Source organism: Lutjanus erythropterus, chromosome 21 (genome assembly GCF_056507025.1).
Source record: "Lutjanus erythropterus isolate fLutEry1 chromosome 21, fLutEry1.hap2, whole genome shotgun sequence".
Lineage (NCBI taxonomy): Eukaryota > Metazoa > Chordata > Actinopteri > Lutjaniformes > Lutjanidae > Lutjanus > Lutjanus erythropterus.
In genome coordinates this window covers 26,345,619-26,368,373 of record NC_139337.1, presented here as the reverse complement: position 1 = coordinate 26,368,373, position 22,755 = coordinate 26,345,619, and the positions used below count along the sequence as shown (strand labels likewise).

General features: G+C 40.4%; 3 protein-coding genes across 8 annotated transcripts in view; all 3 read right to left on the bottom strand.

Annotated features, from left to right (window-relative positions):
- Positions 1-436: 436 nt before the first annotated feature.
- Positions 437-2,202, bottom strand: otos (otospiralin). The gene is made up of 4 exons (XM_084747519.1): positions 2,068-2,202; positions 1,837-1,903; positions 1,316-1,339; positions 437-861 (listed from the first exon to the last, which is right to left on the bottom strand). Exons 1-4 carry the CDS (start codon positions 2,110-2,112, stop codon positions 674-676), a joined length of 324 nt encoding a protein of 107 aa, XP_084603645.1. The 5' UTR covers positions 2,113-2,202; the 3' UTR covers positions 437-673.
- Positions 2,203-3,786: 1,584 nt separating this feature from the next.
- On the bottom strand, positions 3,787-7,180 carry apodb (apolipoprotein Db). The gene is made up of 5 exons (XM_084747114.1): positions 7,074-7,180; positions 5,983-6,098; positions 5,770-5,891; positions 5,306-5,391; positions 3,787-4,247 (listed from the first exon to the last, which is right to left on the bottom strand). Exons 2-5 carry the CDS (start codon positions 6,091-6,093, stop codon positions 4,015-4,017), a joined length of 552 nt encoding a protein of 183 aa, XP_084603240.1. The 5' UTR covers positions 6,094-6,098; positions 7,074-7,180; the 3' UTR covers positions 3,787-4,014.
- Positions 7,181-11,546: 4,366 nt separating this feature from the next.
- The window catches only part of arhgap21a (Rho GTPase activating protein 21a), a 114,925-nt gene continuing 103,716 nt past the window's right edge, over positions 11,547-22,755 (bottom strand). For all 6 annotated transcript variants that reach the window (XM_084746739.1, XM_084746740.1, XM_084746738.1 and 3 more), the window contains 12 exons: positions 22,676-22,740; positions 22,405-22,550; positions 22,117-22,259; positions 20,956-21,114; positions 20,538-20,616; positions 20,353-20,426; positions 19,743-19,832; positions 19,517-19,642; positions 19,383-19,424; positions 18,597-18,702; positions 15,480-15,511; positions 11,547-13,408 (listed from right to left, as the gene is read on the bottom strand). In XM_084746739.1, coding sequence (XP_084602865.1) covers positions 11,747-13,408; positions 15,480-15,511; positions 18,597-18,702; positions 19,383-19,424; positions 19,517-19,642; positions 19,743-19,832; positions 20,353-20,426; positions 20,538-20,616; positions 20,956-21,114; positions 22,117-22,259; positions 22,405-22,550; positions 22,676-22,740 — 2,724 coding nt within the window. In that variant the 3' untranslated portion in view covers positions 11,547-11,746. The remainder of the gene's footprint in view (positions 13,409-15,479; positions 15,512-18,596; positions 18,703-19,382; positions 19,425-19,516; positions 19,643-19,742; positions 19,833-20,352; positions 20,427-20,537; positions 20,617-20,955; positions 21,115-22,116; positions 22,260-22,404; positions 22,551-22,675; positions 22,741-22,755) is intronic.

The following is a 22,755-nucleotide window of genomic DNA, read 5'->3' as shown; positions in this document are numbered from 1 at the left end:
CAATACTGACCATTTTACCACATCAACTGAAGAATTATTCAGATCTATTACTCAAGTAAAAGTAACTCCAGATCCTGCATTTTAAGTACTAATTCTGCCATAAAATGTCCACTATGACTGGTTTATTATACATGTCTTATAATAAATGTCTAAGCAGCATTTAGAGCAGCATTTTTCACCTCAAATGATTTTGCGAGATGATTAATCTTGAAAAGAAAAAAGAAAAAATAATAATTTGAAGAGAAACTGAAGTGAAACAATGGGAAGTTTGTCAAAGTTTGAAAACCATTTGTTTACTATTTTAAAAATGTGTTGTAATTTATGAGCTTATATGTTTATGTAAACTCTGAGGATTCCCTGAAAGAAAAAGAAGAGAAAAGGAGAAAAGAAAAGAACATTAGGGAATAGAGAAACTTTAATACATTTGTAGACATAATTTCATATTTGGAAAATATTTTATTTGTGGCACTTTACATGTAAATCATATACAGTCCTACAAAAGGGCTACATACTCTATATGTATGACTATGCTATAAACTGATATATTTGCTATGCTTTGCCTTTTCCTCACCTCATTTAATACTATATTAATTTTCTCGTAATCTTTCCCTTTCTATTAATGCATTGCTTTTTATTTCCTCAGGAAATCTCAGCAGCTCCTTCAGGCTCCCTCTCAGTGTTCATGTCCTGCATTGGTCTCATATCCCAGAGTGTCTCCGAGGTGCTGGTGGGCGAAGAAGGCGCGGGCCATCTCGTTGATGTGGTTGTAGGCGCCGATGGATCTGAAGTACTCGACATAGTTCCAGAAGTCAGAGGTGGAGTAGGGCCAGTAGGGAACAGCTGGTGGTTCATCGTACGGCACTAAAAGACACACAGCAGCAGGTCAGGAGAGGACAGAGAGACCAATTCTGAGTAAAGTAAAGAGGGAAATATCAAACTTTTTGCTTTACTACATTTGCCTGACAGCTTTAGTTACTAGTTACATTACAGATTACAATTTTTATACCATTCCTGTCCAGTGAAAACTACTGTACATATCTCAAAATTTGATGATTTTTGATGTTTGCCTGAAACCAGGGCTGTTTATCTGACATGAAAAGTTGACTTTTTTGGATGTCATCCACTGCTTTAGATTTAACCATCCAACAATAAAGTAGTTTTCAACTTTTGAGTATTTTTACATCGTGCTATTAGTACTTTTACTTAAATAAATTATCTTAATATGTCTTCCACCACTGCAAGAGGAAGTGCAAGAGGAAATATCTATATCTGAGGCATCTAAAAGGAGAGAAGAAGTGTTATTTATATACAGTACCTCCTTCTGGGATGACTCTGGCCTCTGTGAGGAGGAGGAGGAGAGAGGAAAATTAACATTCCCGAGCATTCCAACGCTTCCCAAGTACAAAGACGGGATTCAACTGAGGAAAACTGAGATTTCTCCCAGAGGACTGCAGGATACCTGCTCCCTCCTCAAATATTATTGCTGACTGTTTCACTCACTCACACACACACACACACACACACACACACACACACACACACAGTCTGAGGCATAATAAATTCTTCATCAGACAGACTTGTCTTTGTGCACTTTCAGTCACCAAAAAATGCTCTGCTATACATGCAGCACTGTCACATTTGGGAGAATCATACATGATTCATACACGTATATTTTGATAAGCAGGATTTAAGCATGCATATATCAAACTGGGTTTATTACAGAACCACTACATTTTCTAACTGTGGACTAAACTTCAGTGGCAGCACGCCAACTGTTGCCTTCAGGAGAATATTAAAGCTGAAGCATAATTTACAGATGAAAGAAGAGAAACTCACCACTGAGGTGACAGAAGGCACAGATGCAGAGAACACTGAGCCAGACCAACAGCTTCATCTTGTCCTCCTAAATGCATAAAAATACCAATGAGCTTTTAATCCAAGTCAGTCCATCAGTACGTACTTTTTAATGACCCCTAACTCCTAAAAAAAAAACAATTATTTTCTTGCAGTTTATCATAATTCTTTGAGAGTAAAATGATATTAAGTGAAATTTGAGCAGATGTTTACCTGTAAATAGTTTGTGAAGCCGTGCAGAGAAACGCTGCTGTTCATCCGCTGGTTCGCTGTGGTCTGTGGTGTGAGGAGCTCAGCAGAGGAAGAACCAGTGGACCTCCAACACACACACACACACGCACGCGTACACACACACACACACACACGCACGCGCGCGCGTAGACACACACACACACGCATGCCAACACAGCCAGGCCTTGCACAGATTATTCTGTATTTACACAGAGAAGTTCTTCCAGGTGGTATAAAATCTGTCCATACATGTTTTTTTTCCCTGTAGGTGCACAAATTGCTCTCTCAATAATGATGTTAGATGGATTCCCACTTCACTGACTAAGATTGACTTCCCTCAGAAAAGTAAAGTTACGACAAATGAATCTTAAAGGTCCAGTGTGTAAAAACTTACTGCAGAGATTGACAGGAATAGAATGTAATATTGATATGCATATTTTCATTTGTGTATAATCATCTGAAAATAAGAACATACATGCATTGATATAAAAGCAAGATTTTACAGTTGAGTTTGAGCTCATTTTGAACTATTTTGTATGAGACTGCAACTAATGATCATTTTCATTATGGATTAATCTGCTGGTTATTTCCTGCATTAATGGACTGATTGTTTGGTTTGTAAAAGTTCAGAGGAGCGTGCTCACATCCATGCAAAAAGACAGAAGACAAAAATATCGCTGCAGGATACAAAGGAGAAAAGTCTGCACACTGTGAGGCTCCTGCTGATCAGCTGGCAGCTGATAGTGATTGGAGCTGATTACTACCTCTGCAAGAAAAGCCTGTTTTCCTCTTTGACTTTTACCTGAGGAAGATGTTTTTTGTTGTGTTTTATATTTTTCGTACGTCTGTCTCATGTGTGACATCTCATCTCACCAGTTTTTACACAGTGGGTCTGCTGGAAAGATTTCAGTTTCAGTCCAAGTCAAATAAGTTTGATATTAGACATACCTACTAAGAATATCTTATGTGGATTTACTGTCATATATTGTACTTATAAGGTCCCAAATTATATACATTTCATATTACACAGATTTTCTAAGGACCTTGTATCTCATTTGACACTCAAATATATTACTTACACATTTCCGGTATTAAAAAAAATACTAAAATGTATCTATATCTTTCCCATATGGGATATTTTACTGCTGAAATGATATTCCACTGTAATGTTTCTCTTCCCCACAGAAACCACGATGGGACTTTTGAACATCCTCTCACTTTGTTCAGAAAATACTAGATTACTCCAGTACTCACCAGATAAATGACAAGTCACCCAATAACTGCTTCACGTATACATCTTTAATATACAGAGAATTCACCCTTGTGTTTTCTGCCACCACCACAAATATGCTTGTTTATATAATGTCGCATCTCCCACTACAATATCAAAATACAATATATTCACAGAGAACAATGAGTAACTTGAGCACTGGTGCTGAAGTGGGTTTTTAGAAATTCAATTTCCTTCATATTTAAAAGTACTGAGCAGTTACTAGAGACTTAAAATATAAAAATATATTTTAAAAAGGTCTTTAAATGCAGATTGATATGTCAGTGATATGAGGAACATGAGGACGGTGCTGGAAAATAATTCAATAATTTAATTTTTAAATTACAAAATTAGTTAATTGCACAAGGTAACTTTTTAATAAAACTTTCGCTTTTGGTGTAGTAATTGCATAAATTTTCTTTTCTTTTTTTTTTTTTTTCCTCAGAATTTATTTTTTAGCATCTTTAAAATGCAAAAAATTAAAGGCAGCAACAGTGAGATGCAGATATGTGATCAAAACTGCATCCTCTTGTAACTTGGAATATAAAATATTCTAATATTCCAACACGTTCATATGACCGTGATAAACTGCACCATTCCCAATATTCACCCATCCTGCGACTGGTTCCAGTGCACTGAGAGGATGTCTCCTCGAGTCCCTAGTTATCCTTGCAGCCCGTCTGATCTGTGGGTCTCATCCTGAACAGGTCGACTCCTTCGCTTATCAGCAGCTCTTTGGCGTACTGCACGGTCTGCACGGGTAGGAAGCGCGTTCGGCCGAGGATCCAGGCGTAGTCGACGTGGAACAGGCGGAGGATGTCCGTGCAAGAGTACACAACGGACAGACTGGTGTAGTCAGTGGTCAGAATCCAGTAGGGACTGTAGGGAGTAACTGGGAGCGGAAGTCACAGAGGCTAGGTTAGATTTTGCATAAAATCTGTGTAACAAATGGTCTGAACCAAAAAGCCTTAAAAAAAAAAAAACGATGCGACAGATAAACAAATCACAGCAATCACAGCATTTCACCCTCAACGCAACAAAGAAAATTAATAACCTGCAACATTTCTAAGTCAGACCTTGTCTGACATGTGGAGGATGCGGACTCTGACTCACCTCAGTAAGATAGCCTGTTAGCTAGCTTATACCGGTGTGCAGGACTCCAGAATCAAGACAAAAAATATGGCTTGACTGTCAATGTTATTTATACTTTTCTTTATTCATTTTTTGCCGCAGCGCTCCTCTCTCTCTGTCATGTCTAGAAGGGAACCCTTGATTTGCAAAACTATGGTGAGGTTTGTACGGATCCCTGTCTGGGGTTCTCTTCTAGAAAAAAAAAACGTTGTATAAGTTGTATTTTCTGAGTGACTAGTCAATTAATCATTTTAATAACCAATGACTAATTGAGTTGCAGCCCTATCATCTAGGCAGTATGGATATCAATATCAAAGTTCATGTCAGTCGACCCAACAGTCATTAAGATATTTCTGCTTGGACCAAAGTGGACTGACATCTGTTAACATGATTAAAAATAACACTGGACCAAACACAGAGTCCTGATGGACAATCCATTAAATCATAAAATCTGAATATCTTTATTCACTCTGGCTCACACTACAAGTCCTGCCTGAGAGGTCAGACTTGAACTCTGTCACCTGAACAGCTGCTCCAGTGATGTAATACTCAGATTGTCTGAAAAAGGACATAAACATCCACTGATGGACCAGAACAGATGATTCACAGACAGACGGGCTCATTGTCAGTGACATTACAGATGCAGTGAAGCTGCTGCATCATGCGTCAGCAGATATACCATCAGTCATGAGGTATGTGTGCATCAGAATGAGCCCAACTAAGCTCAGTGACGACTGGAAATTCAGCTATGAGTGATGCAAAAAAACACGTTATTATCTCTAGAATGTGAAGATGAGGAGGATGAAGAGGAGCGCTTACAATAGGAGAAGCTGACACCAAGTCTGGCAGGTTCTTTCATGTCTTGAACCACTGCTGTCCCAACTGCTATCCTCGTCTTGTTTTTACTGAGAGAGAGACAATAAAGAGACATTTTATCATTCAAGTCAACCAACAATCACAGCAAACAGCAGATATATAATATTTAAGTCACTTTCAGCTGATAACGGGCCGAGGGACGGATTCCTCTCAAGGAGTCTCCTGAATTCTTTGGTCTAAAAACAACTTCTGTTACCTTTGGACAGTGCCATGCTAGATTTTTCCCCCCATTCCCAGTCATTTTGCAAAGCCAGTGATACTCAACTTGCAGTCAGTTGGCCAAACCTGGTCCCTGATAGGTCCCCAGCTTCAAATTAACCACACATATGGAGAGTAACATCAATCTTCCCATCTAACTCTCAGAAAGAGAACTAGATGAGAAAAGAGAGAGAGAGACAGAAACTCACTAGAACTGACTGTTCAGGACGTGGATGGTACCATCTCTCCTGAGGGCGTAGTTGGCCTCGATGCACTTTCCTCTCTCGAAGGAAGCGGGGAGCTTCTCGATCTCATACCACCTGCCCAGATACTGTGAACACACGGGCTCCGTTAGTTCTGTGCAGTTCAGAGGATATACACATATATCAATTGTACGCACGATTGTTTTCATGCGTGTTTACCTGTGGAAGGTTGAAGCCGGGCTGCACTTTAGGAACAGGACAGGGTCCCCAGTGATACGTCTGAGCGGACACCAGAGGGAGCAGCAGGACAAGGAGGTAGACGGCAGACATCGTTCCTTCAGGAGAGGACAGAAGACTAAAGGTGAAACTAAACATGGTAACACCGTCCATGAAGATCATGTGTATAAAGACTTATCAGCACATTCATTTATGAGGTTTTCTAAAACTACATGAATGTGTATAATCATGCATGACTACTTATAACAAGGCGGACATAATGCATTATAAGTTTAGTGGTCATAACGTTTCATACCTCCACACCAAAGTGTGTGAAAGAGGAATCTGAGTCCCTGGTTGCACAGCACATTATAACTCTAGCCAGTTATAAAGACATATAGACAACTGTTCTCATGTATTGTGGGATATTATAAATTCAAAGTTTCTTATAAGTAAGTGATAATGTACAGTGAGCATCGCTTACATCATGACCTGCTCACTGTATATTATCTGTGCTCCAATTACAGTTGAACAAATGTGGTACCAGAGTCTATTTTCTCCTTTCCTGACTGTTTCCAGTCTATAGAAAGTGTTGTCGTGCCACATTTACATACCTCAAAGTATTTACATTTAAGCTTCTATTATTCCTTGTAATGGCTGACTTGAGTTCAGGATTTTGTGACATGAGATAGGAATGAAAAACATGGCAGCGAACTATATGTCAGTGGACAGAAGCTCATCTTTTCTTTTGTCTGTCTTTACACAACATGTTGCCACACCTGTTCTTCTAGTGTCACATAACAACAGTTGTACAGCACTTTCACACGGGTTGCTTTCCAGTAGGAGAAACTACTGTGTAACAAGAGAACATCTTATATTTAATCAATTCTAAAAAGGAATTCAACCTAATGTTAAATAAATTAAAGCTGTAGTTATGAAATGTAACAGTAAAATATTAATTTAGGACCACAGAGGAAGAGTAAATCAAGCTCTGCAGAAAATAAAACGTGTTCATTAAAAACATTTATCATTTATCACATTAATGTTTTATTTTAGATTAATCCTTATCAGACAGTGAATCAAACGTGTCTTACCTGTCAGGTGTGCAGGTGTCAGGTGGAGGTCTGCGGCTCTCTGTCTCTCTGCTGCCTGTTCGTGGAAACTGTCTCGAGCTCCCCGGACAAACAGACGGTGTGTTACGTTCACGTTACGTCACTCCACCGGCAGCACGAGGCAGCTCGTTAACTAAATTGTCATCACGCGCGCATTCCCACACTGTGACAATGGAGACGCTGTGATAATAAAGAGGCGAATATTTTATTCATTCAGTTCCCACAGAGTTTTAAGCACTTTAACTTCAGAACAACGTCTGGGAATTTATAGACTCTAACGTGTTTTTTCTCAAAGTTAGTGACTTACTGTACTACAGGATTTCACATGTTTATTGCAGCTTTAAAAGTTAAGTTTCTTTTCCCATTATATTTTCTTAAATTCAGTTCAATTCAGTTTTATTTTATTTTATTAACGTTTTTTATTTTCCGTACTTTAATTTGCTGGAATTTGATTTTCCACTTTGTATATATGTTTTATTTTATTTTATATTATTTTATTTTATTTTATTCTATATATTACAGTATTTTATTCTCTTTACTTTTATTTGCTGGATTTTTAGTTATCCTTATTATTTTCAGTGTTCCACTGGATTTTATTTTATTTTCCTCAGACCTTTTCTCCATGAGTACCATAGTGTCATTTTTGATGTTACCACCAGATGGCGCCAAAGTCAGCCAAAAATTAAAATTGAACCCACAAAGTACATTATTGTTACTGTCTTGGGTGAAAATTTCACCATACAATGTCCGTGCTGATTGATGAGTGCTGTCCCCTGTAAATAAATAAATAAATTAATGAATAAATAAATAAATAAATAATCATCACATAAAGGCAAGTAGCCTGTATGATTCCAGTTAGAAATACTAAATACTACTAATAGTAATTTTTCCTCAAATATTTATTAATTCAAGTAATTTTCTGTTAATAATCTGTTGTTTTCAAATTCACCTCTGCGCTGCCAGTAATATACAACTCTGGAAGAGAAAAAGTAAATCTGAGAATTTTCCCTATAAAAAGTTAAGTGTCAGATTTTATCTCCTGATGTAAATCTATTATACGGGCGCTGAACTTCTGCGTTCCCAGAAACCCCCAGGACATGACCTCAGTGCCCTCAGCTCTGCTGCTGACACACGTTCATCTGCTCTTGTTTAGTCTCGCAACTCCCGTCACTGTAATGTCAAACTAAATTCACTTTGCTTCTGTGATAAAATACTGTCAGCAGACTATGAACCAACCCATAAACCTGAGTTATAGTCCAGTGATTCTGGTCTGACACACTGATCGCAAACAGCATCTCAGATCTCCTGCATGTCCAGAAGTCTTCGGCTGAGTCCGTCCACGTCCCTTTTCTACAGTTGATAGTCACATCCAAAGATTCCAGCTGACCACAGAGAAAAAAATTGAACAGATTGGCTGTGCTGCTCGAGAAACATGCAGATATTTACTGAAAATAATCTCCAGGTGGAAAATAAACCTCCAAGATGTTGATAGATCCACTGACTCTGAAGGTGTCTTTTGATCATTCTATAAAGCTGTAACAATTTATTTTTCAAGAAAATGAAGGTCATAAATGAATAAAACGTGTGAACCAGTACCTGGAATACTGAAATGTTTCTTGTGCTAGTAGGAAACGTGCAATGAAAAAAACATATATCTGGAAATTAATTATCTCCATCTTAAAATTTAAACTATCATATATACAATGATTCCCTACCTGTGGGTTGTGAGGCCTTCTGGATTTTAAGAAACATTTTAAATAATACATTTATACACAGGACCCCAAATTCTCAGCACAGTGAAGAAAACTAATTGAAAGTCTTATTTTTACAGTTCTGATTATTTTTTAAGATATGACCAAAAAAAAAAAAAAAAACGTGAGCCACGAGCCGTGAGTTAGTGGACTAATCGATAAGTCAGTTTACAGAAAGATAATGTTTCATGAAGAAATGGCAGAAAATGTTGCTTTCAGCCTCTCAAATATGGTGACTTCCTGGTTTTCTCTTCATTATATTAAATGTAACTGAGTTTTGAACTGACAAAACAAGATATTTAAAGACGTTACCTCGCACTTTGAGAGACTGGGATGGACATTTTTCACAATTTCTGACATTTTATAGACCAAATGATTAATAATCAGTTAATCTAGAAAATCATCAGTAATGAAAATAATGGTTAGTTGCAGCCCCACTGACTTTGTCAATAAAAAAAGCATTGAATATAATATGAAATTTCCCTAAAATATGTGACTTAGTCAGGTAGAAAACAGGTTTCCAAAGTTAAAAGGTTGGGAACCACTGATATAATAAAAACTAGTATACTAATATATTAATGAGCATGTCGTGCCATATTCATCTTCTAAATTAAGTGACACTGGGTTGTAAAAAATTGTAGTCAGGTTGACTGTTTCTGATATTTCAAGGTGATACAAGAACACATCAGCTGCACATTTATTTTACGTGCATGTTAAGTCTTATATGACCGCAGGACACTGAGCAACAGACTACTTGAACTAAATCGATGTGACTTTTTAAGTAAATATACAACAGATAAGCATAAATACTTGTGCAACTCGGCAAACATTAAGAATAAGGAGTGTTTTATTGTTTCCAAATGGTTCTTGGGTATAAAACAATGACAGCAAACAGACACAAGGATCTAATAAAGATTATTTATTTCCAGTGTTTGTTGAGGGAGGGCATTGCGCCCATGTTTTGCTGTACACAGGCGAGATGTTCACTGTTCAGAAAACATTGTCTCATGCAGTTTTAACGATAAGTCTGTTGGGGTTTTTTTCTTTCTCCCAGGTTTTAAGCGCCCATGCATTTGACCGCACTTGAAAAATACAGAGGGGGGAAAAAAGAAGTAAAACCATAATGAAACATAGACACTGACATAAGTTTGAATGCTCTGTGAGTTTAACTAAAAACAGGAAAGACCACAAAACAAAAATCTCTGGAATGCCTGTGAGGTTATTCTCCTACAAATGTTTTTAAAATGTCTTCTCGTCTTTTGACAACTGTTGGTAGAAACAGTTTAAAAAAAGAGAACAAAAAAGAGGCACTTTTTTTCTTTTTGAGATAAAAACAATATGTAAAAACTTACTTTTTGGACTATAACTGGACAAAGTTTGGAAATAAAAACTACTGTACCAAGCATTACATACTATAGTATCAGCATTTCATTACTGTTTTCTTCAGTCTTTTATTTGATAAAACTATAATAATAATCCTCCAGTTCCTTCAAGCTAATATCTGGCTGTTGTGTGACTGCGCTGTGAAAAAAAACACACTTCCCCACAGCACCCAGCTCAGAAAGCAGCCCTCAGTTACATCCACATACTTCAAGTACAGGCAAAAAAAAACACATACATGTTGTTTCGAACATGACAATATTGTCACAAGCAACTAGTGTTAGTCCAAAGAGAGTAATACATTCTTCATACCGCTTATAATAGGAAGAACTGAACCGTGATTCCTTTAAAAAGACGCTTCTTCACCCTTTTAGTGCTGTAAAACAATCCACAGAGTCCTTTTCTGTCCTTGAACGCCACATTTCAACAGCAAAGTCACATTCTCGCATGAGCAGGGTTCGAAAGTCCGAGTTTTGTCCATGTCTGTTCCAGTATGGCCAACGAATCAGTGGAATTACACACATAAACATCTCTTCAGCATTATTCCAGTAAGCCTATACACAGTATGTACAGTAGATACATAAAGTATACTTTGTAGAAAAAATATTGTGCAGTAACCTTAGCTAAAATACCCACATTCGTACTTTTACGCATTCATTCTCTGTTTTGTTTTGAAGGGATAGTTTGGATTATTTAATGTGGGGTTTTATGAGGTATTTATCCATAGTCAGTGTATCAAATACAGTAGATGGTTAGAGTTTCCGTTGTAAATCAGCTGCCGTGCTTTGGGCAATAATTCTGTTTTGTTTTATCTGGTCGTAGTTATGCTTAAATCTGGACCGGTGCATCAAACCCATGACCAAACAGTCATGCATTCTGTTATTTTGTTATTTATTGATGAACTTACAGTGAAAATAAATTATTTCCATTTTTCCCGGGGACCCCTTAGAACCCCCTGTTCAAGTGTACACTATATTTCGAATATTTCCACCACTTTTCCTTGCTGTCAGACAGCATTTTTTAATGGGAAACCACCGTTATTTATCTCTCTCTCTACACCAGCCAAACTCCATTGATAAAATCAGTAATTTTACCTCACAGAACACTGGAGTTACTGGTCTACTGTTGCCTCTATCAGTGAGCTTCTTTATGTTATTCTGTGACTTTGATGAATCAGAACTAAGTTTTAAAAACACTGAAATTGCACAATACCACAAACTAACTATCAGACTGAGGCAGCGGTAGATCAGCAACTCCTGTGTTGTGGCAGGTAAAATTACTGATTTCACCTACGGAGTTTGGTTGGTTTAGAGAGAGTGATAGGCTGCCTGACAACAAAATAAAGTGGTGAAAATATTCTTGCCGGCACTTCTGCTGCTTCTCCAAGCTGAAGACGTGTTAACCACCATCTACTGTAGGTAATAAACTGACTATGGATAAGTACCTCATAAAACCCCACTTCAAATAATCCGGACTGTCCCTTTAATCCATACAAACACACTAGACAAGACCCCTCTTGCCGTTTCACAGATACTGGTAGAACCGTGAGCGGACAACTTGTGCTCCAGACAGTTTATGAGGGTGAGCGTCCGCTGCGAGGCTGCCTTTGTTTTTGCCTTGCAGCCCGCTGCCGTTCACATGCTCCCCTGACAACGGCTGTGCGCCTGGGGATGCAGAAGGAGGCGGCCTTTCCAGATTGGCGTCTGGATGATCGTCCTCGGGGACGGCTTTTGGCGCGACCTCAACGCTCGAATCCGAGCCTCTGCACCGCTCTCTGGCGATCCAGTCCCGGATGGAGAAGTCCTGAGAGGAGCATCTGGGTTTGAGGCGGTCCAGTGCGGACAGCTCAGCCGCCTGGTCCACGCCGCCCTGTTCCCTCCAGTCGTTGATGACCGCCAGCTCTGCAAAGTCTCTCTGCCCGCCCATGGTGTGCCTGCGGCGGATGTTCTTCTTCTTCCCACGAGCATCTGGTGTTCGGTTCTTCTGCGTGAACATGTCGTCAGCAGATGTTCGTAACCTGAACTTGAGCCGCTCTGTGATCTTAAGGTGCCACGCCGGTTCCTGACGCTCCGACTCGCTGCGTGACGACGAGCTGAGGCTGCTCGTGGACCGCCCTTTCTTCATCACCTCCAGGACTCGAGAGAGACGCGTCGAAGACTCCGCCCTCCCCTCGCTACGCTCTCCACTCCCGGCTACGCCCTCCACTGATGATTCGCTGTCTGTTTTCTGTCTCAGCGACCACCGTCTGGAGAGGGTGTCACACTCAATCATCCTGTGCGACGGGAAAAGACGCCGTGCTTCCATTTTCGGGGTGGTGCTCCCCTCGGCTGCTCCACCTCCTCTCGGTTCAGTCTTTTCCAGACTCTGCTCCGGGCAGGGCGTAGACTGGCTGCTGCCGCCACCTGGAGCAAACACCGGGAAGTCACTTTCACTGTCTGTCTCCATGGGTCGTCCCTCGCTGATGAGCTCACTGCGTTCGTCGTCTGCCTCCTCCCCGCCCTGCAGCTCCGGGCTGAGCGCGCTGGACTCCGCTCCGGTCAGGAACGTGATGGATGAAGTGGTGGAGTAGTCCGATGTGATGGAGCTCACCTCTGCACCGGCAGACGCCCCCAGACCTGCTCCGAGTCCAACACACACTCCTGCAGGATCAACGGATGTTCCTGCGCTCCACTTTTTCGGCCTTGAGCGCGGCACAGACGCTCCAGAGCTCATGGTGCCGAGGTCGGAGGTGTTTTCATCGAGCTGGGACGGAGGATCGGACAGGGAGGACTTCCCCTGAGGAGCGGTTTGATAGATATTTGGGGACGGGGACGGGCAAGGTGAAGGGTGTCTGGGCGGAGTCTTGTCCTTCAAGAATAACGAGTTCCTGTGCTCTCTCTTGGCTTTAGGCGTGAGCTCCACATTTCTCCCGTTTTCTTTCCGTTCCTCTGCTCGCGCTGGCTGCTTTGTGTTGGGTTTTGCGTTGGGGCTGGGACGAGTCTCGCTCTGCGCCTCAGTCTGGAGGCCGTGGTGGTTCGGCTTCTGGCCAGGGATCTCCTTCTTGGGGAACACAGCGTCCAGATCATCATCTGAACTGCTAGGCTGCGGCTTCTCCTTTGACTTCTTTCTTTTGCGACTGGCTGCAGCAAAGATGGAGGAGACCAGCAGCTCTCTGCTGCACTGGTCCTTCCCTGAGCCCCAGGAACCCTGCAGGACACGGAGAAGAATGGAGAAAACCAAAATGAGCCTTTCTAATTCTGAGAAACACAAAGACAGAGCACACAAAGAGACAGACAAACCCTTCACCCCCTGCCTGAAAACTTAAACCTGTACTCCACCTGCTCCCGTGAAGCGCAACAAACCAGAGAAGTGACAGACAGAGAGAGGAGGAACATTAAAAGACGTCATTAACAGGGAGCACATCGTTTCCATGCCGGCCTTAAAGCAGAAGCAGGACAAGCAGCAGCATGACGACCGGCTTAAAAGCAGCTGAAGGAAAGCAGCCACATGACAGCAGTGCAGTGATGAAAAGCACCCGCTCCTGCTGATGATGACACAACCTGAATATGTTACCTATCTTAAAAGAAGCAACGACAAAAATCCTGAGCTTCTCAGCCACAAGTATTAAATGGATAGTTCAAATCAGCTGAAGTGGGATTGTATGATGTACTTATCCACAGTCAGAGTATTACCTACATTAAACGGTACTCAACTCGCCCCCAGTTTGGATAAGCAGAGAGGAGTACCGCCATTAAATAAGCCAAATATCGCCCTTTTCAAACCAACCAAACTCCATTCACAAAATCAGTCATTTTACCTCTCAGAGCACGGGACTTGCTGGTCTACAGCTGCCTTCATCATTTTGTTTGTTTGCATCATTGTGTGACTTTGGTGAATCTGAAGTAACCATTTACAGCACCAAAGACACAATAACACAAAGAAACTAACCACATGAGGCAGCGTTAGATCAGCATCTCCAGTGTTCTGTGAGGTAAAATTAGTGTTTTCCACCTATGAAGTTTGGTTGGTTTGAAGAAAGCAATATTTATGCCGTTTTCCCTTGGAAAAGGCATCAGACGGCAAGGTAAAGCTGCGAAAATATTCAAAATATAGCGTACACCTCAACTGATATTGGCCCGCCATCTAGTGTAGGTAAGACACTGACTATGGACCTACTTCATATAATTCCACTTAAAAAAGACACGAACCATCCCTTTTATAATCAATGTGTCATGAAGCAGGAATCTTATGAAAAGAGGCCGAGGCTCACTGGATGTACAGTCTGCTTCGTCTGGTCTGAACTGACAGACGATTCATTGCATAAACTTAAAGGGTCCGTTCACCTAATTCCAAAAAAACATGTTTTATACTCAGCCTTTGTGGATTCTACCCATGCAAATAGTCTCTCTGAAATTACTTCTTCTACCCTGATGCTTTTTGCAGCATTCATTTCTTAAACCTGGGCTGAAGACATGTTTAATTCATCTGTCTTTTTGGCCCACTAATATTTTAATCTGTTTTCATGTCTGATGTCAATAACTCTAATTCAGTCCTTTTTTTGTTGTGTATTGTTGTCGCTGGTATGTTTCTTTTTGTGATTGTTTTCTACAACACTTTAGTCAGTTTAATCTGTGTTTAAATGTGTTTTTTAAACAAACTTGACTACTTTGAAGGCAGTATAATTTGTGGTACTCAAACTTAATCAGATTTAAAAAGTTCAACAGAAACATTTTGTCCCAGAGACTTCTGGATGACAGGGATTCACAGGGAGGTCTGTGAGGTTACGCAGAGAAAATTACCCAATAACAGCAATTTCATTGCATGATTTTAATATGATTTTCGTTGCAATCTGTGGACTGTGGACCATTTTTTTGGGCTCCAAAACTTCTGTAGTAATTAACAGCTAATATTCAAAAGTCTCAGCTGAGATAGACGCATTGAAACACTTGTCTTTTAGTTTGATTAAAGGCATCTTTTTTAAGGAATGGTGTCTTTTGTATGTTTATAATACCAAAGGGTTTAGTTGAACAAAGAACATCTATCACCCTGTATAACAGAGATTATCTGCATGGCTTGATGCCACAAGAGCCGAGTAAGAAAATGTTTTCTTTTTTCATGACTTCGGTGTAAGTAACTCTTGAAGTATCAGCTGTGATAACTCTATTTGATGCTGATCTTTGACTGGAGGTGGAGGCGATCTCTCCCGCTCGTCACCTACCTCCTGTCATCCTACACTACCAGAGGCCTGAGAGGGTTAACGCTGTGCACGCACACTCACCTTTGATTTAGCTGAGTCACTAGTTGGTGAATCTGCGGGTGAAAGAGAGAAGAGAAGCACAGATTAGATGATTTTACGACACATACGAACACATCAAGGAGGTGCAACATGGGAAAATGACTTGGGGGAGAAAATAAGGAGAAGAGAACTGTGTATGATGAGGAGGATCAGAGTGAAAAACACAGAAGAGACGAGACTGATGAAGCACAGACGTGAGCAGACAACAGGCCATGCTTCACACACAGGGACAGATGAGCTCTACGTTACACTCAGGTCCACATCTACATGGCATGTGATGTTCTTTCTCCATGTCTGACACGCACCCGAACATGGAGTCCAAGTCGAGTACAGACACCTCTAATCTTTCCTCCAGTTTCTGAGTGATTCTGAGTGCAACCTTAGCAATGGACACGACAACATTTAACAGCAGCAGAACAGTGAGGCAGATCATGTGCCATGCAACACACAGATGGCGGTTGATGTTGAAAAGTTAAGAAAGATTTCCAGGGATGCAGACGTGAACCCTGTCGTAAAAACATCTGAAAACACAAATAAATAAGGCTGAGGATCGTTTTATAAAACACTTTGTTCCATGTTTTACTTTGAAACTTTGAACTGCTTTGAAAAAGTGTAGATCAACACCATTTATTTTACTCTTTATATTCATCATATGTTAGCATCTATTAGTTACTTGCATATTTGGCTGGTGCTAATTTTGTGCCCTGCAAGCAGTGCAAAGAAAATGGTCTCAAATTGTCAAATTTTTGATTTAGGTCAGGAACTAAATGGCCAAAGATTAAACAGTAAGTGAACAAAATAATGTATCCGTCTGCTACAGACACACTTTGATTAATACCAAACCCAACCTCACAGACAGACTACGTGAAATTCTTCATTTCCCGATTTTTAGTCGAACTGATGAAGCGACGTGAGGTGACGTGAGCTGCCATGACAACAGAGACACGGTGATGACAGAGAGACGGCTATGGAAGAAAAAAATAAATAAAAAGAGAAGTGACAGGGGGGTCACAGAGGGGCTAGCTATATGAGAAGAGAGGACACTACATGAGAAAGAGAGTGTCGGCAAGGAAAACCTATAATCAGTCCTCACCTGCTCTGTAATCACATCTACTTCCTGTATGTCATCCTTTCATCGTTTCTAGCTAAAATTTGTCTTTGTCTGTTTGTGTGACATAGCCAAGCCCCCCTATACACCCCTTACAATACACATGATGGCACGATATGCAGGTTGCACACTGACTGGTGACGTAGAAACCATACCATGCTATCTCTCCTGTTGGCAAGCTTGCGAGACAGTGAGGAGAGACAGCGGAGAGCCTTTCAGACAGTAGCACCGGCCTGTGTCAGGTAAACTCTGATAGAAAACCTACAACACCGGACACTGCACAGTACCGTGTAGCCGCTTCGCTTCCCCTTTTCCTCGCGGTTTCTTTCTTTAATGCTTTTCTTTTCTCTTTGGCTTAAAAGAACTGCGGGTTCCTGCAGACTAGGCAGCTACACTGGGGGCAACAATCCTCCTTCTTCCTACAGTTCCAGCTGTCCATCACGGACATTATAGAGTCCATCAGTGTCATCATGGTGTGATAGACTCCTCCCACTTGGCCTGTGTCAAGATCAGTATGTGTGAATGCTGGGAAAGCCTTTAGGACACCCGACAGAGCCTCACTAGAGACAGAGGAATCAGAGGTCGCCTTTCACTGTAAAAACATCTATTTCTGACGTGGGAAAGAACATGCCGTGTTAGTGCAACAGTAGGCAGGAGAGAGGAGGGGGAGGACACACAGCCCGGTGTGGAGTTTGACCAAAAACCAGGTATTAACGGGCACAAGGATTAAAAAAGGAGAAGGACATCTAATTCTATTAAAGGGACAGTTCGGATTATTTGAAGTGGGGTTGTATGAGGCACTTATCCATAGTCAGCGTATGGTGGACAACATGTCCCCAGTTTGAGAAGAAGCAGGAGTGCGAGTGTAGGAAGCTATATTTACAATATTTTCACTGGTTTATCTTGCCGTCAGAGAGACTTTTCTGATGTTGTATAAACCAAATATCGTTCTCTCCAAAGTCACCAGACAATGGAAGCTAATTTCCACCAGTAAAAGAAAATAATATCCAAATGGCAAGTCATAAATATAAGATAAAAAGTCTAAATCATCAGTTAAAAAGTCATAATTATCAGATAAAAAACTAATAATTATAATAAAAAATCAAGATTATGGAATAAAAAGTTAAAATTATGAGATAAGAAGTTAAAATTATGACAGAAAAAAAAGATACATTTATGAAATAAAAGTCAAAGTTATGCCATAAAAAGTATGAATTATTAGTTAAAAAGTCATAATGATGAGATAAAAGATAATTATTATGATAAATAAAGTTGAAGTTAAAATTATGAGATGAAAAGTTAGTAATAGTGTATATAATAAATTTACTTTTTATCTCACAATTTCAACTTTTAATCTCATAATTATGACTTACCATGGGGATATTTTTTTACTTGCTGATAAAGCAGTGAAAATATTCTAAATATAATGTACACTTAAACTGATATTGGTGCTGCTGACCCTGTCTACAACAGTGCATTGCTTAATTTTCTTACACCAGTTCTCCTGCTTCGTCTTCAGACTGGAGTCGTACCAACCGCCATCTATTCTAGTTAATACACCGACTGTGGATAAGAACCTCATACAACCACACTCCAAAAAAAAAAAACCCAAAGTCAAGTGTTTAAAAGACTAACAAGTACCGAGGAGGAGGGGATAAATCTCTGAAAGCAAATGAGGAAGCGAGAACAATTTATTGCATCGTTTTAAGTGATGCAGATAAATTGCCCACTGAAACCCACACAGGCGTTTGGACTCAGAGTTAGCCATAGACATTTCTATCTAATGGCAACAGCCAAAGAAGCAAAGGGGAAGCTTGGTCTACAGGAAGAAGCAGCGTTACCATTGACATTTATTAATCTGTTCACACACACACACACACACACACACACACACACACACACACACACACACACCGGTCCCTGTTGGACCACAGCAGAGAAAGGATAGAGAAAGGTTAACCCACCAAAGAGTTGGTCAGCCAAAGTGTTACCTGATACTTCACCCTGCGACGTGCCCGTGCGGCCGATGTTGGTGAGCAGGTGGTCGATGTTCGGGACGGGCTGAGACTCCACCGCGCTCTCCTCCTGGGACACGGTCTGGAAAGACCACATGGGACACAGTTAGGACTAGATTCACAGAGATGTTTGTAGTCCTAAAAGCTAAAACACAGTGCATCATAACTTTTTTTTAAATCTTTTTTGTATCTGTAATGGGGAAAAAACAAAATACGGAGGTACAATCAGTTCCATTTCGGTTTTATTTTAAATTTTTGCACACAAAACCAAACAACTATTTATTAGTCTTTGTTTGAAGCTTAGATTTATCCATACTTTCATCATGCCATCTGCTTCTAGTTTTTATTCTTTATTCTAGTTTTCCATGGGTTTGTGGGTTTGTTTCGGATTTTTTATCCCTTTGTCGCTGTGTTTTTATGTTTTTTATGCTATGCTTTATTTTGTTTTGCTTGCTATGTGAAGCCCTTTGTAGCTTTGCTGTGATGAGTGCTATATAAATAAGATTTAATTATTATTAATCCCACAAAGGGGAAATTTTCAGTGTGACAGCAGCAAGAGGGTGTGATGCAATAACAGAAACAGAAGCAAAAAGCAGATATAATAAATAAGTAAACAAGATGATATGATAAATAAATAATTTAGCCAGACATAAAGAGGAGAAAACAAAAATATAGACAGAAATCAGACTCAACAGTTGAACTGAGCTGGAGAGGACAGAGCCAGAAGAAAAATAATTTAATGGCCGTGAAGCCTGTACCCACCACTGGATCTCCGTTTCCCTCTTCAGTGAAAAACCAGTCATACTAGAAGAAAAGAAAAAAGCAATAAAATTTGAGTTTTTACACATAAAATCTGGTTTAATATCTTTACTATCCGTTAAAGATCCGATGCTCACGTTCTGAATGAGTGTCTCCACTATCCTGTACTGGTCTGGCATGTGTGTCACCATGTGGGTCATGTTGTCCTCGGTGGTTCGCACCAGAGTCGGACCGAACACGATGGCCAGGTTCCTGGGTTCCATCTAACAAACAAGGAAACAAAGTTTTTATTTTATTGTGTGTTTCTGTGCGATTCTCTGTTATAAAAGTGAGTCTAAATTAAGACATTTCTAAGCTACACACCTTATTTTTCTCAGAGTTTTCAGCCACAGTTTTGAGATGAGCTGAAAGGAACTTGAGAGTCTCGTAATGATGATCTGGCAACTCATGAAGCTGTAAGGAAACAGAGGAAGCAGAGACATTATACAACAGCTGAAGATGCAGATGTTCACCTACCGAAAAAGAAGACCAAAAAAAAGTTATAGTAGTTATGACCCAAGAACATTATTCTTGGTAAATCACCAGGGAACCAGACTACTTAATGCAGCCATCAAAAAATAACCAGGAACAGGCTAAAACTTGTTAGTCCATCAGTTCAAAGATGGGCAATAGCGATACAGATATTTGTATGTATATGGATGAACTTGGAATTATAGCTTTTGCTTTTTTTCTCCCTGTTTTGCATCACTGGGGTTATTAAAAACAGCCACAATCACATGTAAATACTTGAAAGTTTATGGTTATATTGAAATTTTTTGTTATTTTATGCTGCATTTTATAAGGCTGCAGTGCTCCAACACATGGTGTGCACAGAATGGGTTGAGAAAAGACAACAAAAAGAAACAAATAAGTAAATAAATAAGTACTTTCAACATTACAAAAGAGGATGAAATGAATTGTCACAGTAACTCACCAGCCTCTTGAGCTCCTTGAGTCTCTCCACTGGGTCCTCTGTTCTGTTGGCCTCTATAAAATCTGCGTACTTATCTGAAAAATTAGACAGAAGCAGGACGTCAAACAAGGCCAATGTTCTCCTGGGTTGTAGTTCTTACTTTTAGCCACTAGATGGCGTGCACTACATTAGAAAAATCAACCCACCGTTAGTGAACAGTGGCTCAGGAAGTTTACGGAAGAAGGACTTCAGTAAACTGCTGATCACATTGAGGTCCCTCCATTTCTGTAACGCACGAGATTAACATTTGATCGGTTATTGAGTTTTATTCAACATGCATGATGATTTTAGGCTCACGACAATCTAGAAATATTTTGACATTCACTGAATGCTGCTCTGGACACCAAAAATCACTTTATCTATAGAATACAGAACATATATAATGCTTAAGATTGATAAACTTAATGTTCTGTGCTCACAGGTCTAAATAAAGCTGCAGCTTTGAAAATATTTTAGTCTTTCATGGATTTTTATTTGTCCCAGACACATGAAGGACAGCAGTGTAGAATGTGAGACTCCATGGAGAGTTTAATTAAAGCAACACGGATCGATTAAGTGACTCACATCGTCCTGGATATCGATGTCGTTCATGCCCTTGTTATTGAGCTCCTCCTGCATGTTGGAGATGGCGGCATTGTTTCCTGGGACTCTGTAGATGCCTGTGTACTCCAGTCCCCTCTCCTCCACCAGCTTACAACACACCTCCACAATCAGAGGCACAAACTAGAAGACAGAGAAAGGGAGACAGTGTTTAGCTCGTTGGACATCAGTGTTTGAGGTAAAACGCTACAAAGCAGTGGACTACTCAGATTACTTTCTGAAATGCAATGCATTAGTTTTGCAAGTAATCAGTTATTAGGTTAGATTTTCAAAAGCTTTTAAATTTCCACTGCCTGCACCTTGTCACCGGAGGAGACAGAGGACGGACATACGGCAGATTTTCAAATCTTTCTTTGAGTAAATACTCCAACATCTGCTGTGCCTGGTGCACCCTGGTAGCTCACTTGTTAAGAGTGTGAGTCTCATAAACTGCAGGTGCGTGTCTTCTGTCTCTTTCTCTTTTCCTGTCTATCATCTGTACTGTCAAATAAAGGCCCCAAAAGTATTTACATGTAAAAACAACAGCAACGAAACATCCAGTGCACCTGCTGAGAGGCTTTTTAGCCCCGTAACACTTCAGACTACTTCTTCCCCTGTGTAACAATCACTACTTCAGTTCAAAATAATAAACCAGAGAGAAAACTGGCAGGTTGAGCCTGCATGATTTCCGAAGCCTGTGCACTTTTATAGCACGCATGTAAGCCCAAGCATTGACCTAGTTAACTGGTTCAATATTTGCATGTTGAAACATGATGTAGCCTTCTGTAGCCTTTACAAGCCCATGTTTTATTGTTTTTATAGAGGCGTCTATGTAATATGCCTCTGCCCAAATCCTGCACGGGTGCCACCTGTCCAGCACCCTCAGACAAGTTACTTTTTAATTGCAGGAGTTACTTTTAGTGATGCTATCCAACATTGCTGAACATGCAGTATGCTATTACTATGAGAAGAAAAGAGCAAACACAAATGAACAAAATCAAGGACATGCAGAACAATAACTTACATAAAAACCCTGAAATACTTAATATAGATGAAAAAAAAACAAAAAAAAAAGGATTTTCTAATTTTTAACATAAATGTATTAATTCTTTCTAGTGTTTCATGACAAACGAAAGCAGCACAGACCTTGTTGTTTTGTGCAGGAGGACAGTCGTCCAGCCTCACTCCAAACGTGACGCCAGGAGACGGCTTCTTCTCGAAAGGTTTCCTCATCAGCCCCGGGATGCCCTTCCTCCATGTCCCTTTGTCCTTAGGAGGGCTGGTGTCATCTGCATGCACAATGAGAATGCATTAGTATCAAACATTTACCACATCACTTGTTTAAAATATAATAAAACTGGTTGGTTTTCCTTGCAAAGGACAAAATGATGAAAAACCAAACTTCGATTACATGTGAGTTGTTCCTTTTCCTACCTTTGTGCATGTTCTTCCTCTCCTGCTCAGGTTTGGGTGAGTGCGGACTTGTTGCTTTGGTCTCTTTACCTCCCAGCAGCGTGTGTCTGATGCTCAGCGACTGGCGTGACGGTTTGGGCGATGGCTCCGTCTTGCTACCTGTTGGGCTGCAGGAGACGCGGACGTAAAAAAAGGACAAAATGAGCTTTCCAGTCAGACCTAACTGTGTGTGAAGTTCTCCCAGGTGCAAAGACCTCCCCTCCTCTTCGTCCCCTCCCCCCTCTTCCCTTACCTCATCAAGGTGTTGTACTCCTTGATCTTCCTGCTGATGAGGTCATGGCTGGTGAAGACCGCGTTCTAAAAAAAGAAACA